This window comes from Xenopus laevis, chromosome 8S, assembly GCF_017654675.1.
Source record: "Xenopus laevis strain J_2021 chromosome 8S, Xenopus_laevis_v10.1, whole genome shotgun sequence".
Lineage (NCBI taxonomy): Eukaryota > Metazoa > Chordata > Amphibia > Anura > Pipidae > Xenopus > Xenopus laevis.
The window spans coordinates 42,194,091-42,214,142 of NC_054386.1; the positions used below are offsets into that span (position 1 = coordinate 42,194,091).

General features: G+C 38.6%; 1 protein-coding gene across 4 annotated transcripts in view; it reads left to right on the top strand.

The window, feature by feature from the left end:
- dennd1a.S (DENN domain containing 1A S homeolog) overlaps positions 1–20,052 on the top strand; it is a 486,461-nt gene that overhangs the window by 236,694 nt on the left and 229,715 nt on the right. For all 4 annotated transcript variants that reach the window (XM_018232034.2, XM_018232036.2, XM_018232035.2 and 1 more), the window contains exon 10: positions 15,698–15,798. In XM_018232034.2, the coding sequence (XP_018087523.1) occupies positions 15,698–15,798 (101 nt within the window). The remainder of the gene's footprint in view (positions 1–15,697; positions 15,799–20,052) is intronic.

Here is a 20,052-nt window from a genome sequence, read left to right on the forward strand (position 1 = left end):
TCAAGGATAATTCTGTCAAGGTATTGACAGAATTTGATCGAATGATTATGACCCGAAAATTCAAATTGTATTTGAATCATATTCGAATCATACAAATTGAGTTTTTCTCCGAACAAAAACCTTGAATGTAAGGAAGGCTGTTAACATCTCCAAATGGCTCAACGGACCTCTGCCATTGATGGCAAATATTCATATTAGGACTTTTTCCATGGTCAAGATGTGATAAATCTCACATTCAAATTTACATTCATTGGCCCATTTATCAAAGGTCATATTTCGTATTCATGTGATTTTTTTTTAATTAGAATATACTCACAATTCAACTGGGAGGTTATTTAAGAAAAAAATTGAATGTCTAAAATTTCGATTGAATAGTTCCATCCCGAAAATTTGAATCATATTCAATTCATACAAATCTAATTTTTCTCCAAATAAAAACCCTTAAATGTCAGGAAGGCTATTATTATCTCCAAATGGGTCAACAGACGTTATATATATGAACTCGGCAGGTTTTAGGTGGTGAATATTCGAATTAGAACTGTTTACATGGTCGAGTTTTGATAAATCTTGCTTTCTAATTTACATTGGAATAGGGGGATTAAAATTTGAATGTGTGAATTTTGACACTCAAAAATTCGAATTTACTATTCGACCCTTGATAAATATGCCCCTTAAAGGAGAAGGAAAGCTACGGAGGCATTTTATTGCCAATAGATTAGCTGCAATAGTGCAAGCTAGAATGCTATATTTATTCTGTAGAATGCTTTACCATACCTGAGTAAAAAGCTCTAGAAACTCTCTGTTTGTTTAGGATAGGAGCTGCAGTATTAACGTGGTGTGACATCACTTCCTGCCTGAGTCTCTCCCTGCTCTGGGCTCAGATTACAGTAGAAAAGGGAGGGGGGTCGGGAAGAGGAGCAAACTGAGCATGCTCTTGCCCAGGGCAATGAGGTTTAAACTGAAGGCAGGAAGTCTGATACAGAAGCCCATTAGTACACAATAGAAGGAAAGAAATGCAGTTTTTCTTTTGACAGGGGACTCAGAGCAGCATTACTTTGAGGGTTTACTGGTATATTTAGATGGACCTTTCTGATAAGGCTTACTTAGTTTTAACCTTTCCTTCTCCTTTAATAATCTTAAATCACCAGAAAGGTACCCATATGTATTTGCTGTATGACTATATTATTCACGTTTGAGCTAACTTTTAGTATGATGTAAAGAGTGATTTAGCTTTTTATTCAGCTGCTCTCCAGTTTGCAATTTCAGCATTTTGCAGTCTGGTTGCTATCCTTCACATTACCTTAGCAACCATGCACTGATTTGAATAACAGACTGGAATATGAATAGGAGAGCCTGAATAGAAAGTTGAGTAATAAAAAGTAGCAATAGAAAAATAACTCTTTTATCGCAACAAAAAAACAAGATCTCAATAGTTACAAACAGGGGCTGACTACCATCGGAAGGTCAGTGCTCAAAATGCTCAAAAAAAAAAAAGGAATAGAAAAGTACCCCGTCTGTAACAATTAAATTAATATCTAGTGATAGATTAGTTCCCTACCATTAGGATTAGTAGTTAACTTAAATTAAAGTGCAGTGCGTGCCTAATCATTTAATTCATCAGCAATTTTGGGCAAAAATCAATCACTTCCCAAACCAATTAATTCCCAAGCCAATTCATAAAGCAACAAAATCATGGAGCACCAGGCAGCATTTGGGGTCATATAAAAAATCCAAATTTATTGAGAAAAATCATAAAATCATGATGAGCAAGCAAGTGAACATAGCCCCACGCTCTCTATTATCTATTTCCAAGCCAATTCATAAATATTAAATATAAATACAGATATAAAGTGCCAATTAGTGCATGTATCCAATGACTGTTGCCCAATTAATAATGACAATCAGTTCATTGACAATTCACGATTAGGCTCAAATAAAATTAAAAATGACCAAAATTCATTAGGAAGTGCCAATTAATTATAAACAAGGTGCTTTTACTGGATTGATGTTCAAGAAAAAAATCATAATTATACTAGAATTATAAAGTGCCATGCAATAAGTATCTATTACTAGAGAGATAGATTAATTAAGAATGCACTTTATGAATTCTAGTATCATTATGATTTTTTTCTAGAACATCAATCAAGTAAAAGCACCTTGTTTATAATTAATTGGCACTTCCTAATGAATTTTGGTAATTTTTATTTGAGCCTAATCATGAATTGTAAATTAACTGATTGTCATTATTAATCGGGCAACAGTCATTGGATATATGCACTAATCAGCACTTTATATCTGTATTTATATTTAATATTTATGAATTGGCTTGGGAATTAATTGTTTTGGGAAGTGATTGGTTTTTACTCAAAATTGTTGATGAATTAAATGATCAGGCACCCACTGCACTTTAATTTAAGTAGCAAAAAGTAGCAATTAATTTAAGTAGCAAAAAGTAGCAATACCAATACATGTGTAGCCTTATAGAGCATTTGTTTTTAGTTAGGGGTCAGTGACCCTCATTTGAAAGCTGGAAAGAGTCAGAAGAAGAAGAAGATAAGTAATTCAAAAATTATAAAAAAAATAAAATAATGAAGATCTATTGGAAAGCTGCTAAGAATTGGCCATTATATAACATACTTAAAGTTAACTTAAAGGTGGACCACCCCTTTAATAGTTTTTACACATAGGAGCCAAATAAAACTAAAAAAAAGGGAGAGGAAAAAAAAAGGAAACCCATTTACCACTTATTAATCCTTGCTGAGTATTTAGTACTTTATATCAGAAAAACATGCTTTACTTATTAAATAATCCTTTAGTCTGCTATCCAAAAAGAAAAACAGTCAATACACATTAACAGCTCAGAGAAGAAGAAATCACTCTTTTCTCTATTGACTGCAAAATCTTGAAATGTGCAGCACTGAACTTTGAACAGAATGAAGCTTGTCTTTTTTTCCTTTCTACTATTAATATTGACGTTCTACCATTTTAAAGGAGGTAGCACTTTTAGGGCTGGAAATCTTTTATCTATTAGATGCTTTATGGAACCTAAGTGGCATTAAGCTCCCGTCTTATCAAACAAACTGTTTCAAAGTGCTGCTGTTCTGGCGAAGATCTGGTTCCAAACATAAGCATTCATTTATATGCTTTATCCTAGCCATTTGGATATTGTATTAGACAGATATCTGCTGCCATCTAAAAGCACAGCAGATTATGAAAGGGTGGGGGTCGTAAACACTGATAACATTGACAACACAAACATTTGCTACGTAAAGCTGGCCATAGATGCAAAGATCCGATCGTTCGAATCCTCAAACGATCTGACTTCCCCATCTCCCGATCTGCCACTAACCATTCAGATCAAATAAAGTAGTAAAAGTACAGATCAGCCAATGTTCTGCCCCTGGCAGCAATCATACGAAAGTTATATCCTACGAAGCTGGTGACAGTCTCCCACTGAAAATCGAACGATCGGCAATACATCCAGAGAAATTATCGGCAGACGACTGAAATAGTTTAACCTGTCCGTTCAACCAAACGACCGATCTCCGCGGGACGAAAAATGTCGGGACTCTTCACACGCCCCGAAAATCGTCCATGGCCAGCTTAAAAGAATTCCCTTTGTGTAGTAAACATTTGAGCTTGTAAACCCTTCTGCGTGCTGCTGTTCTTAAAACAAAGAAAGTAAAATGGGTAATGAAAGCAACAGTTTTCCTTTATTCTGGGATGCACCAGGTATTACAACAATAAACTTCTGATATTAATGTATGTTAATATATACCTTACAAAAGTATTCAGACCATTCTTTTGCAGAAATAAACACTTTACCAATAATTGTAATGTTGTTCTCTAGGCTATTTGGGCTGTTTTTTTTGTTCTATCATTTGATTAATTTGGGTTTTCTGAGTAAAAATTAAAAAAAAAAGTTTTCTGCTCATGTTGTGAAGTAATCATTTCCTCAGCAGCAATTTCATGGGAAGAAAACATTTACTCCCTTGTACTCACAGCTGCTGTAGAAACACAAAATGTTGGTTATCAAAACAGTGCTGGGCATAGCTAGTGTGTCATTTTCATAGTTTCAACTACAAATTGGTGCAAGTACAAATAAAGTTGTTTTCTGTCTTTTTCTTTGAGCATATTATTCAGCCTAGACATTCAAACAGACACACAATCCTATTCAGACAAATAAGACAGAGTTGTTTTATTCTTGTGTTGGCCGTGACTCCTATATTACTTCTTGGGCTTGGAATATAAAAACTGGTGGATGTCTCGTATAGGGCAGAAGATATTTATCTGCTGTCTCACCTTTATATTCAGAAATGAATGAGAAATCTCCCTTGCCTCTATTGTTCTGTTAAAGAAAGTCAGATGAAAGAAGCTGTGAAATCTGCATTTGTATCAGCCAGACTATGTCATAAAGAAGGCTCTTTCTGCATCTCTTTCATCTTTCTTCCATTTTTCAGGAAAATGCTCGTTTGTAGGTCTTTTGACCTTGTGCTCTCAAGAAGGCAACCACAGTTAAAGCCTCCTTCATGTCCTTCTAACCTCATTGACGGGTAGTAAAAAAACATTGTGAGCTTAACAGTAATTTTATAAGGTTCCCCCTTGTCAGCTTCTTGTTTTGAATTAAAATGCAGTTGTCTTAGCCATACAGAATAATCATTCATGCTTATTTGGTGGTATTCATTTTAAATATATATGGCAAATGACACATTACATGCTTTTGCAATATTAATGATAACATTTAACTAGATACCTGAACACAATATCCAAGAGGTGCAGTGGGGGAAGCAACAGCAGGAGGTACAGGCAGCAATGAGGCTGTTCTTACAGGCTGCCCTATGGCAGGTGGTAAGGATGGGGTACACCCAGCAACGTAACTATGATCGTGGGCCCAGGTGCTGGCAGAGCGGCCAACTGCCCCCCCAGACAGTTTTCAAAGCGCCTACACTTTGGTGCAAGCGTCCGGAGCAGGGTTGGATCTAGGTGTAGGCAGAAGAGGCGTCTGCCAAGGACGCAATGCTGTGGGGGTGCTGGGCAGGTGGCTGTTCAAGATTCTTCTGCCTACCCCTAGTCCAGATTCGCTCCCCTCTGCAGGTCTCACCCTCTCTGTTGCTTGCTCCTCAGTCCCTCCGTCCCTCCCTCTTCTGACCCATCCCTCCCTCCTCTGTTTATCCCCGTTCCCCTGCCGTCACTCGCCCCTCCTCTGTCCTTCCCTACCTCCCTTGCTCCAAACTGCCCCTCCGCTTCCCCTTCTTGCACCTACGTAATGGTGCACCCATAAAACAAAGTGAACATTTTCCCAAAAACCTTTTTAGTTCCAGCCAACCATGCCATGGTTTAATGGTTGCTTCCCTAGGATATACAGAAGTGGCTGTGGCAATTGGGGGGAGGCCTATGGGGAGCTCTAATAAAAATTATCCTTTTTTAAAATCATACATCTTGTAATGTATCATGTGCCTACATAGTGAGGATGATTTTCAGTTATATGTCCCCTTTAAAAAATAAAAAAAACCTATCTCATAAAAATATTATGCAACTGTTTTGAATGTCGTAAATAGTTATTTCTATACTATGGCATTAATTACCAGAACTCCAGTTCAGATAAACCATTCCTTATACCTTGTAAGACTATTGCAGATCCTGTTATGTCATCTTGCGGCTTCCTCTGTATACTAAACCCTTTCTGTTCATCGGTTTTTCTAACCATCCACAGGGGCCTGCTATGCCTTCCAGTTTGTAGACGCCTTTCATGGTATGCCATTATTACTATTCTGCTTTTTGCATTTCATGTGGCAATGTCACATACTGTGTATTTTCTGGTGCTTCCGCCTACAGAGGAATCTATCCATTCAACGAGATAATTAATGCCTTTCAAGTTGTCTCAAACAGACATCTTCTGGCAGAATCCATTTATAATGTTTTGAATGCTGTGTCTTAAACACTAAACAATGTGTCATCTGGCTGAATGAAAAATTAATATTGTTTTAGGGCTTTAAATTACCAAATGACAGATTATTATGAGAATAGTAATTTTGGAAATCCTATTCTCCCATTTGTTGTACAGTCAGATTGGAGATGCAGTAAATCCACTTAAGTACAACCATTATTGATACACCGTAAAGATACAAAAAATAAAATTTGGATTATGATACAACAAATTCTGAGAGAAAATTCAGGCCCAGATGTTAGCCTGGCGACGATCTGGGAAACTAAGAAATGTGTGCTTAGGGGTCAGTTCATTGCTTTCGGCAGTAATCTAAAGAAAGAAAAAGGAAAACAAATTAACAGCCTAATTAAAGAAATTTCTACACTGGAACAGAAGCATAAAATAAAAATAATGGAAGATACGTTAGTACAACTAGAAAAGAAAAGATTGCAGCTGAAAGCAATACTTGACCAGGGTATATACAAAGCATATATGAACAGCAAACAGAAGGGATACGAATTTGGGGACAAATGTAACAAATATTTTATTATTTATTATTTTATTATTAACATGTATTTATATAGCGCCAACATATTGCGTAGCACTGTAAAGTAACTGTGATTATACAACTACATCACATGAATTACATACATAGAATATATGGAGTAACAAACATCACAATCAATACAGGTACAAAGAGGTGAGGAAGGCCCTATGCATAGGCATACAGTCTAAAGGGAAGGGAGTAATACACAAGGTGTGGGAGTGGGCAAGATCGAAGTAAGTGGGTGAGAAATGTGGTGTTGTATGTGGTGTTGCGTTTGGTAGTTAAGCAGAGTGAGGGTAGGCTTCTCGAAAGAAGTGCGTTTTCAGAGATTTTTTGAAAGCAGAAAGGTTGGGAGAAAGTTGGACAGATCGTGGGAGAGCGTTCCAGAGGAGGGGTGCAGCCCTTCCAAAGTCTTGAATGCGAGTATGTGAGGAGGTAATGAGAGAAGAGTTGAGTAGCAGGTCAGTAGAGGAGCATAGTAAGCGAGTGGGTGAGTATATAGAGATGAGTTCAGAGATGTAGGGTGGAGCAGAGTTGTGAAGTGCTTTGAAAGTCAGTGTCATTAATTTGAATTTGATTCTGAAAGGTAACGGAAGCCAGTGCAGGGATTGACAGAATGGCGAGGCAGAGGATGAGCGGTTGCTGAGGTGTATGAGCCTCGCAGCAGTGTTCATTATGGACTGGAGAGGTGACAGTCTCTGGAGGGGGAGGCCAATTAAAAGAGAGTTACAGTAGTCTAGACGCGATATGATGAGAGAGTGAATAAGAATTTTGGCAGCGTCTTGGGTGATAAATGATCGTATTTTGGATATGTTCCTTAGGTGGAAGTGACATGATTTAATAAGTGACTGGATATGAGGAGTGAATGACAGGGCAGAATCTAGGATAACCCCAAGGCACCGGGCCTGGGGAGAGGGGGTGATAGTGGAATTGTTAACTATGATGGATACTTCGGGGATGCTACTGGTGTTTCTTGGAGGAAAGAGAACCATTTCAGTTTTAGAGAGGTTTAATTTAAGGTAGCGTTGCGACATCCAGGTAGATATAGCGGACAGGCAGGAGGAGACGCGAGTTAGGAGTTCTGGGTTGAGATCAGGAGATGAGAGATAGATCTGAGTATCGTCAGCATAGAGGTGGTAGTGGAAACCATACGAATTTATTAATTTGCCAAGGGAGGAAGTATAGAGGGAGAATAGTAATGGTCCCAGGACAGAGCCTTGAGGAACTCCAACAGAAAGAGGTAGGGGAGAAGATGATACTCCATTGTAGGAGACACTGAAGGAACGATTGGTGATGTAAGAAGAGAACCAGGACAGGGCTGTGTCACGAAGGCCAAGCGACTGGAGGGACTGGAGGAGGAGAGGGTGATCTACAGTGTCAAATGCGGCTGAGAGGTCAAGCAGTATTAGTAGTGAGAAATGATTGTTGGCTTTAGCGGTTAAAAGGTCATTAGTTAGTCGAGTCAGGGCAGTTTCTGTGGAGTGTTGTGGCTTAAAACCAGATTGTAGGGGGTCCAGCAGGTTATTGTCAGAGAGGAATGAGGTAAGTCGGTTGTAGACTAGGCGCTCAAGTAGTTTAGAGATGAAAGGTAGCAGAGAGATAGGTTGGAGGTTGTCAAGATTGGAGGGATCAAGAGAGGGTTTTTTCAGAATGGGGGTGACAAGAGCATGTTTTAGTTGAGAAGGAAACAGTCCAGTTGAGAGCGAAAGATTAAATAGGTGAGTTAAGGCTTTGATTAGACAAGGATTGGTATTGCGGAGAAGTTTCGAGGGAATTGGATCAAGCGGGCAGGTGGTAAGGTGAGAAGAGGCCAGAAGCTTTGAGACTTCCTCATCAGTGACAGGGGTGAAGGAGCACAGGAGAGACTGGGCAGTGTGGAGGGAGGGTGGTGGAAGTCTAGGGGGGTTGAGTAGTGTAATGTCCCTTCTGATAGTGTCAATTTTGTTTTTGAAGTGCTCAGCAATATCTTGAGCAGAGACAGATGTGCATGGAGGGGGTGGAGAAGGGGAAAGGAGAGTGTTAAAGGTGGAGAAAAGTTGTGCTGGTTTTTTAGAAAGGGAGGTAATGAGTGAAGTAAAGTATGTTTGTTTGGCTTGGAAGAGGCTGGTGTTAAAGGAGCGCAGGGCGGATTTGTAGCTCCAAAAGTTTGATTCTGAACGGGATTTGCGCCAGCGACGCTCAAGTGCACGTGAGTGTCTTTGGAGCGCTTTGGTATGAGCAGTATGCCAAGGTTGAAGTGGTTTGGGTCGAGAACGTTTAGTTTTTATAGGGGCAAGCTCATTTAGGGCAGTGGTGAGAGTACTATAGTAGACAGAGGTAGCCACATTAGGACATGAGATGGCTGAGATATTAGAGTGAAGAGAGTCAAAGGAAGAAGAGAGATGTGACACGTCTACAGCTTGCAAGTCACGGTAAGTACGTGTTTGGGGAATAGCAGGGGGTGAGGAGGGAGTTAGTGAGAGTTGAAATGTGAACATATTGTGATCAGAGAGGGGAAATGGGGAGTTAGTAAAATTGGAGGTTGAACAGAGTCTGGTAAATATGAGATCCAGAGCATTACCATTGGAGTGAGAGGGGGAGTCTGAGCACAAAGATAAGCCTAGGGAGGAGGTTAGTGAAAGAAGTTTAGAGACAGAAGAGTTGTTGATGTTGTTAACGGGTATATTAAAGTCACCTAATATGATGGATGGGATGTTAGATGAAAGAAAGTAAGGAAGCCAGGCTGCAAAGTTGTCCAGAAATTGTGCAGTTGGTCCTGGTTGTCGATATATAACAGCAATGCAGAGTGAAAGACGAGAAAAGAGCCTAATGCAGTGAGCCTCAAATGAGGAGAATGATAAAGAGGGAACAGGTGGAAGAACTTTAAAAGTACAGCGGGGAGAGAGAAGCAAACCCACCCCACCTCCAGGTCTGTTACCAGGTCTAGGAGTATGAGTAAGGTGTAGGCCCCCATAGGACAGGGCAGCAGGTGAGGCAGTGTCAGTAGGAGAGAGCCAGGTTTCAGTAAGCGCAAGTAGGTTAAAGGAATTTGCAATGAAATGGTCGTGTATAGCGGTGAGTTTGTTGCAAACAGATCTGGCATTCCAGAGAGCACATGAAAGATTAACTGGGTTTTTGGGTATAGGAGTAAGTGTTCTGTACTGATTGAATTTGCTCCGGAGAGAAGGAGCTCGTGGTCGTGATATAACTGGGATGGGGTAAGGGCCAGGGTTTGGGGAAATGTCCCCAGCTGCCAGCAATAGAAAGGAAAGATAGACTAAGTGAGAGTGGGATTTATAAGTCCTTGGTTTGTATGAAAAGGAGGAGTTTTGTGGAATAGCTAAACAGAGTACTTTATAAACTTCATGTGTGGAGAGGGAAGGAGAGGAGAGTAGAGAGGCTGAAATTTGTATAGAACTGGGATTTGATGGAGGAGGTAGTGAAAAATGTTTTATGAAGCATGAGAGTGAAAGGAGGAGAAATGCAGGATAAAGCATGTTTGGAGTAAGAAGTAACAAACTAGCAGGTACAAGCAAATCTGTTTTCTTCTTATCCCAGATGGTTCGCTGTTGATTGCAGGGGAATCCGGTTCCTTTTGCCTTGTCAATGCCTTGTCCAACTGTCTTGTTTAACTGTCATTTCTAAGCACTTGTGAAATTTTAGCACTTAGGAAAGGTTAGCATTCAAAGACTGAAAAAAATTACCCAGGTCACTCATATTACAGCAATAAAGGACAGTGATCAGAAGGTTTACTACGATACACATAATATAGTCAAAACATTCCAACAATATTACCAAACATTATATCGATTACAGGAAGGGGTAGATCAAAATGATAAATTAGTTGCAATGGAACAATAATAGAGAAAGCAAAACTAGCATCTTTATCAACAAATGAGAGATCTATATTAGATTTACCATTTCCATTCCAAGAAATAAGCAATACCATAGATTCATTGGCAGCTGAGAAAAGTCCGGGACCAGATGGATTTAGTGCACTATACAAACATACAAAAAGGATTTAATTCCCTTGCTAAGTTCTTACTTTAATTCTATAGATCAAACACGTGGATTTTATAAACGGGCGAAAGAAGCACATATAATTATCATACCGAAAGAGGGGAAAGACCCCCAGTCATGTGCAAATTATAGGCCAATATAGCTAAGAAACATTGACTTAAAAATTTACGCTAAAATAATAGCAAATAGACTAAAAAAATACTTACCGGATTTAATCCACGAAGATCGGGCAGGGTTTATACCTAAAAGGGAAGGAAAAGACAATATTTATAAAATGATATCATTAATGACATTGGGGCAAATGGAATAGGAAAATTTTCAACCGTCATCAGTAGTAATTACCAAACATTATATAGATTATAGGAAGGGGTAGATCAAAATGATAAATTAGTTGCAATGGAACAATAATAGAGAAAGCAAAACTACCATCTTTATCAACAAATGAGAGATCTATATTAGATTTACCATATACATTCCAAGAAATAAGCAATACCATAGATTCATTGGCAGTGAGAAAAGTCCGGGACCAGATGGATTTAGTGCACTATACAACATACAAAAAGGGTTTAATTCCCTTGCTAAGTTCTTACTTTAATTCTATAGATCAAACACATCGATTTTATAAATGGGCGAAAGAAGCACATATAATTATCATACCGAAAGAGTGGAAAGACCCCCAGTCATGTGCAAGTTATAGGCCAATATCCCTAATAAACATTGACTTAAAAATTTACGCTAAAATAATAGCAAATAGACTAAAAAAATACTTACCGGATTTAATCCACGAAGATCAGGCAGGGTTTATACCTAAAAGGGAAGGAAAAGACAATATTTATAAAATCATATCATTAATGAAATTGGGGCAAATGGAATAGGAAAAATTACAACCGTCATCAGTAGTAATTACAACGGATGCTGAAAAAGCATTCGATAGGGTATCATGGCCGTTCTTGGAGAATGTAATGAGAGGTTTTGTTATAGGGGAGGTCACTATAAATCGCATCTTAGCTTTATACAAAGATCCATATGCGAGAGTTAAAGTGAATGGCAAACTATCGGCCCCAGTGAGCATTTGCAATGGAACTAGGCAGGGGTGCCCGTTATCGCTGCTGCTTTTTGTGTTGGTAATAGAGACCTTACTTTCCCATATACAGTAAGACTTGAAGCAAAAATAAAGGGGATAAAGATTGGAGACAAGGAATATAAGACAATCGCCTTTGCAGACGATATGCTAATTTTTGTCTCCAGCCCGATGTCCTCCCTACCTTGCCTACTAACACTTATAAACCACTTTGGAATTTTGTCGAGTTTTAAGGTAAATTTAACAAAATCACAGATTTTAAATATCAACACCCCAACGAATATAATGGTAAAACTAATACAAAGCTTTCCCTTTAAAATGGCAAACCATAGCATCAAATACTTGGGAGTTTCTCCCAACATGTCTGATCTCTACAATATTAACTGTGTACCTTTATTGACATCAAGAAACTCAAGAAAGGGTAAATATATGGAATAAATTAAACTTGTCATGGCTAGGAAGAGTACAAGCAGTGAAAATGTTTTTGATGCCCAAATTGACTTACTTTTTACAAGTTTTGCCAGTATTGATACCAGAAGTTTTCTTCAAAAAAAATCAAATCATTGTTTACAAAATTTATTTGGAAGGGTAAACAGGCTAGGATTCAATACAGACAACTAATACTACCAAAAGAAAGGGGAGGGTTAGCTTTACCTGACGCACAGTTATACTATGCGTCAATGCATCTAACACAAATAAAACAATGGACCCTAGAGGACAGGAAGAAGGAGTGGGTAGTTTTGGAACAACAGTGTGTTGAGAAACCATTGCTAAATTACCTTTGGAGTGACCCCAATTGTTTACCGAGAACAGCGAGGGACCACCCATTAATCGCCCCTACATACAAGTCATGGTATAGAAACAGAACAAAGTTGAATCTGTCTAAAACCCCCTTTATTTTACAACCTCTAGTGAATAATATCTTATTTATTCCCAGCCTAGAGCAAGGTGCCTTTATGAAATGGTATGAATTAGACGGCAGACTTACAAGAATTGGCAATTTTTGAAGAATAACAATATAATATCATATACAGAAATCCAAAGGAAATGGGGCAATCACTCTAGAGATTTATGGAACTATTGCCAACTGCAACACTATGGGGCTGATTCACCAAGGGTCGAATATCGAGGGTTAATTAACCCTCGATATTCGACTGGGAATTAAAATCCTTCGAATATCGAAGTCGAAGGATTTTAGCGCAAATAGTTCGATCGTTCGATCAAAGGAATAATCCTTCGATCGAACGATTCGAATGATTTTAATCCACCGACCAACAAAATTGGGGCAAGCCTATGGGAACCTTCCCCATAGGCTAACATTGAGTTCGGTAGGTTTTAGATGGCGAACTAGGGGGTTGAAGTTTTTTTCTTAAAGAGACAGTACTTTGACTATCGAATAGTCGAATGATTTTTAGTTCGAATCCTTCGATTCGAAGTCGAAGGTCGAAGTAGCCCAAAAAACACTTCGAAATTAGAAGTTTTTTTACTTCGAATATTTCACTTGAAGTGAATCGGCCCCTATATCTATAAAATTAAAGAGGCAGGATGGAATAGAGAGCCAACTAAATGGGAAGCTATACTGGAGAGTAACAAGATACTTAATAAAGCAATTTCCACTATATATAAATTATTAATATCAACTATCTCTTTAGAGGAAGATACAGCGGCAGGGAGTGGGAAAAGGATTTAAACATCAACATTTATTCTTCACTTTGGAATAAGATCCAGGCTTCAGTGCATAAATCAGCTAGAGCAGCAAGAGTGAGGGAAATGAACTACAAATTAATAACAAGATGGCATCTTACCCCAGTTGAGTTGGAAAGGATGTTTCCAGAAAACTTAAATATTTGTTGAAGATGTGGTAAAGATAAGGGAACTCATGTCCATATATGGTACAAATGTAAGGCTTTGAAAGATTATTGGGGAAAGATCTTGAAAGTAATAACAGAAGTAACATCTATAAATGTTAATGCGGTGGATGCTTCATTAATCCTGCTAAACTTGCTTGAGTGACAAAGATGGAATATTGAGGGATCAACTTACCTTGCACTTACTGAATGCAGCTAGATCAGTAATCCCAAGACACTGGAAAGATTTGGCTCCCCCGAGGTTCATGGAATGGCAGCAGGTAGTTGAAGAAACTAGGAAGATGGAAGAAATAACCCATATACTTCACAATAAAAGCAAAATATATTGGAACACATGGGAACCATGGGCATTGTTTCTGAATAGATAGTCTTAATTGGGAGGACTGGCTAAAAGAGGACTTAATGGAAGATCTAACTCCGCAAAATAGAAACCAGTCAGAGGATTGGTTAGCCAAACCAATATTTTTTTAGCAGCATCATGTTGTTATGTCTGTTTAAGCTTTTGGCTGCGTGTGTATATTGTACACCTTAATTTGTATGGTATATTGCTCAAATTGTCCTATTTATTCTTAATCTTATTTTTATCTATTTTTATTTTTGTGTATTTCTGTATATATAATATCTACAAAAAAATTCTATGAAATAATAAAAAAAATGAAGTACAACCAGATAAATGCTGGCAAAAAAAATAATATGAATATGGATAAGGTGAAGGTGAACTGTGGTTTAAGCTGATACATCATGCTGGAGGGTTAAGTGGTCCTTGTCACATAAGACTAGTTATGTATTTCATTCTCATTAAACAGCAAACCTTATGGCTATCCTCAAGGTATAAATGCTCAAAATCTTTCTGGATTCCCGAATTTGGAAATACAGACAGACAGTTTTCACCCAGTCAGCCGAACTGTCCTGGTAACCCAACAAGTGGCAACCCTAGCTAGATATAGTGAAAGTTCTACAGTAAGCTGGACACAGGTCTCTTTAAGTTGCGCAATGCGGGATGCAAATAAATTAGTGCTGTGTATTTGCCTTGGGAAGGCTCTTATGTATATCGCGTGTTTATGATTGTGTATAAGATTTTAACTTATCACGGGTCATACTTGTGGTTCTTCATTGTAATTTTTTATTGACCTAATAACAGATTTTCATGTAGTACTAAAAAGGCCACACAGAGAGAACTGAGCTTAACATTTTCATAATGGAACCTGCAATCTAGTGTTGGGATGCCAGTGCTGGTTGCATGTGCATCACTGACAACAAATGTCATTATCTGTGCTTAGCAGAAGGCAAGACCTTTTAGGTGGAAGCTTCCCAAGGACACAGAGTCCCAGCTTCTTCAGTTTTGTTTGAGTAAACACATATACATATAATGGTTGCTTTATTTGTCATTTCACTGATCACACACAGATCTAAGGAAGTATAACAACCAACACATTTGAGGATTTAGTTTTTCACCACTTGCTGTATATTCTTATTGAATCCTCATAGATCACTATCATATCGGCACTCTCGTCACCAGGTTCAACTTGCCTGGGTGCAGTGTGTCCAAAATTTTTGAAATAATTATTCGGTAAAGAAGGTCCGCACTCTCAGGTCTTTTGTTAATAAAACATTATTTAATTTTTAAGTCCTGAGCGTGCGGACCTTCTGTACTGAATATAAATATATGAATGTATATATATATATATATATATATATATATATATATACAATGCTAACTTGTAGTGCAGCAGTACAGAGTGGCTAAAGTTTATGAGAGCACATGACTTAGGGCACCTGGGAAAGTGACAACATGTCTAGCCCCACGTCAGATTTCAAAATTAAATATAAAATAAATCTGATTGCTCTTTTGAAATACAGATTTCATTGCAGAATTCTACTTTAGCAGCACTATTAACTGATACGTTTTGACTAAAACAAATTTTCCTGCGACAGAAGGGTTTAACTTTCACAAACAACAATGTGTTGTATTGCAGCATGAAAACACAAAACCGGATTTGTTGATGTTTCAGGGGTACATTTACAAAACTGGACAAGGGCCAGTCATATATGTTTTACCTGCAAAATACTAATAACTCTGCTTAATGTTTTTCTGCTATGTGTAGTCCTAGACAGTTCTTGCAACCACTGGTGAAATTAGGATGTGGTCTACAGTTGGGTAGTTCTCAGATAAAAGAGTGTGCAAAATGACCTACATTAGTTTGATTTTATATACAGGGATTAGGTGTGCGCCAGTTTTTCTTTTTTATTAAATAGGTTGTGTTCATTCCTTACAGCTTACTGCCTGCATTCATGGATCTTCCGCTATGCTCTTCCCGATGTACTGGCAACATGTTTACATCCCAGTTCTTCCTCCACACCTGCTGGACTACTGCTGGTGAGTTTTAAGTGTCCCTTTAAATGTTATATAGAATATTTAAGTTCTATGTTTTTAGGAGTAAGAAAGAAACTTCAGTCTGCTGTACAGGTATGGTGCTTGTTATCCAGAAAGCTTGGGACCTGAGGTTTTCCAAATAACGGATCTTTCTGTAATTTGGACCTTTATACCTTAAGTCTACTAGAAAATAATTTAAACATTACAGGGTTTATTTATTAAAGGTTGAGTTTTGTTTTCTCCAAAAAAAAATTTTTTTCATGGAAAAAAAACCTTGAATTTTTAGAGAAAGTTTTTTGACATTTATTCTGCCCCAAATCACCCAAAAAAATCCTGTCAAATTCATGTAAAATCAATGCCAGGGGTCCCTTTAAAGAAAGGGTGGTTCACCTTCAAACAACTAGTTGTTTTCAGGTAGATCACCAGAAATAATGACTTTTTCCAATGACTTTATATTTTCTATGTATATATTTTCTAATATTGAAGTGTCAAGGTTTTCACCTTCTTAAGCAGCCCGGGAGTGGGTCGTCAACTCTGTAAACTGGAATAAGTGGATACATTTAGTTGATACATTTTGTATCTTTGTCTCTGCTGCAGAATCTCTGGGTTTCATTACAGGCTGCTGTTAGAATTGATACAATAGTTGCTAATACTCCAGAGATGCTGCTGAGAAATGTATCAACTAAATGTTGCAAAATTGTAACAGTTCAGAGTCTGCACCTGAATTACTGACTTGCCAGACTGAAACACCAGAGAACATTCAACTATAAACTTAGATTTTGGAAAAACAGTACAAAATAAATAATGGAAAGTAATTGAGTAAAGTCTTTATTTCTGAGGAACAATCTAAAAACAACTGAATAAGAAAAAGTGTTTGGAAGGTGAACAACCCCTTTAACAATTTAAAGATATTTTTTGCCTTTTTTTTTCAATCTGAATTTAACCCTTTAAGTGCCACAGAACGTAGAATCTACGTTCTGTGGATCAAAGGACCAAAGTGCCACAGATCGTAGATTCTACGTTCTGCAGCACTTCCGGGTTTGCGAGTGGAGGAGCGGCTGTTAGAGCCGCTCGCTCCGCTCCTTCACGATCCCCTGCCCCTAGACAACGAGCAGAGCAGGGGATCGTGTGGCCCCTGGGGCGCGATCGCCCAGGGGCCCCAAAGCAGCAGCAGGGACGCGTTTCCTATGCGTCCTGCTGCTGCCTGCGCCGCACTTCCGCCCAGCTCCGCCCCCACATGGCTGATGATCGTTGGAGCTGGAGATCTGCTGCGTGGGACCCTTTCTGATCGATCTGCAGCATCTACCCCAGGTAAGTGTAACATTTACACACACAAAAACACACAAACACACCAACACACACTTATTACAGTAATATACACTTACATTCACACTTACACACACTCACACATAGATTTTTGGGGATTGGGGGGGTCACACACACTCACAGCACCCATGTACACTTGCACACGCGCACATGCGCAAATAACATGCAATTTACCCGTTGTGCACACGCATATGTACATATATGGCTTTGTGGCTTTTTTTTTTTTTTTTCTTATCGCATCGTCTCTTTTTGGGCTAAAAAAAATGTTTTATTGCCGTTCCGAATAGCGTATTCGCTAACCGTACTGTGCAATAGCTTTTGTATGTTATTTTGGTGGTTATATTGCAATTTTGGGTATTTTGGTGCATTTTTAGCCATTTTATTGAATTTTTAGCCATTTTATTGCATTTTCAGCTCTGCATTTGTGTTGTTCACTTGTTTCTGCCCGTATAATCGATTTGGCCCAGCTAAAATATTCAAACGGTAATTCTGGTGGCCGATTACACTAGTGTGAAAAAAAAAAGCATTGATTTTTGTGGTTTTATTAGTTTTTGGTGATTTATTTGCATTTCACACTGTTCTGTGTTATTTTGTTTTGCCTATGTAAATTTTATCTACTATATATCCATTTGGGGGTCTCTGTGCGCCACATAGTTTGGTATATCTATGCATATTGGGCATCAAAGTGTTCAGTAGACCCCTGTCATTCATATTTAGGATGTTTTATGCTGATACGTTACGAAATGTGGGGCACATAATGGGGTAAAATTCAAGCTTTGTGACGATTTTCAGAAATTTGATAAAAACCGTTATGTTCAGCATTGCTTTGCAGTTTGGCAGTTTGCTGTAGAAACACTTATTTACCCATTTTGGATTCGTCAGAATGTGTACTTTCTGAAAATATATGGTTTTCTGGGGTCTCTGTACTGTTAGGGGGGTCTAATGTCGCATAATACACACACCAGGTGCTTATATTGCAGCAGCCAGCGCGTCAGCTGTGAAAATGTCTATACATATTGTCATTTGGGGGTCTCTGTGCGCAACATAGTTTGGTATATCTATGCATATTGGGCATCAAAGTGTTCAGTAGACCCCTGGCGCTCATATTTAGGATGTTTTATGCTGATAAGCTACGAAATGTGGGGCATATAATGGGGTAGAATTCAAGCTTTGTGACGATTTTCAGAAATTTGATAAAAACCGTTATGTTCAGCATTGCTTTGCAGTTTGGCAGTTTGCAGTAGAAACACTTATTTACCCATATTGGATTCGTCAAAATGTGTACTTTCTGAAAATATATGGTTTTCTGGGGTCTCTGTGCTGTTAGGTGGTCTAATGTCGCATAATACACACACTGGGTGGTTATATTGCAGCAGCCAGCGCGTCAGCCGTGAAAATGTCTATACATATTGTCATTTGGGGGTCTCTGTGCGCCACATAGTTTGGTATATCTATGCATATTGGGCATCAAAGTGTTCAGTAGACCCCATGCGCTCATATTTAGGATGTTTTATGCTGATAAGTTACGAAATGTGGGGCATATAATGGGGTAAAATTCAAGCTTTGTGACGATGTTCAGAAATTTGATAAAAACCGTTACGTTCAGCATTGCTTTGCAGTTTGACAGTTTGCAGTAGGAACACATATTTACCCATATTGGATTCGTCAAAATGTGTACTTTCTGAAAATATATGGTTTTCTGGGGTCTCTGTACTGTTAGGGGGGTCTAATGTCGCATATTACACACACCAGGTGCTTGTATTGCAGCAGCCAGCGCGCATCAGCCGTGAAAATGTATACACTATTGTCATTTGGGGGTCTCTGTGCGCCACATAGTTTGGTATATCTATGCATATTGGGCATCAAAGTGTTTAGTAGACCCCTGGCGTTCATATTCAGGATGTTTTATGCTGATAAGTTACGAAATGTGGGGCATATAATGGGGTAAAATTCAAGCTTTGTGACGATTTTCAGAAATTTGATAAAAACCGTTACGTTCAGCATTGCTTTGCAGTTTGACAGTATGCAGTAGGAACACATATTTACCCATATTGGATTCGTCAGAATGTGTACTTTCCGAAAATATATGGTTTTCTGGGGTCTCTGTACTGTTAGGGGGGTCTAATGTCGCATATTAGACACACCGGGTGCTTATATTGCAGCAGCCAGCGCGCGTCAGCCGTGAAAATGTATACACTATTGTCATTTGGGGGTCTCTGTGCGCCACATAGTTTGGTATATCTATGCATATTGGGCATCAAAGTGTTCAGTAGACCCCTGGCGTTCATATTCAGGATGTTTTATGCTGATAAGTTACGAAATGTGGGGCATATAATGGGGTAAAATTCAAGCTTTGTGACGATTTTCAGAAATTTGATAAAAACCGTTATGTTCAGCATTGCTTTGCAGTTTGGCAGTTTGCAGTAGAAACACTTATTTACCCATATTGGATTCGTCAGAATGTGTACTTTCTGAAAATATATGGTTTTCTGGGGTCTCTGTACTGTTAGGTGGTCTAATGTCGCATAATACACACACACCGGGTGGTTATATTGCTGCAGCCAGCGTGTCAGCCGTGAAAATGTCTATACATATTGTCATTTGTGGGTCTCTGTGCGCCACATAGTTTGGTATATCTATGCATTTTGGGCATCAAAGTGTTCAGTAGACCCCTGGCGCTCATATTTAGGATGTTTTATGCTGATAAGTTACGAAATGTGGGGCATATAATGGGATAAATTTCAAGCTTTGTGACGATTTTCAGAAATTTGATAAAAACTGTTACGTTCAGCATTGCTTTGCAGTTTGACAGTTTGCAGTAGGAACACATATTTACCCATTTTGGATTCGTCAGAATGTGTACTTTCTGAAAATATATGGTTTTCTGGGGTCTCTGTACTGTTAGGGGGGTCTAATGTCGCATATTACACA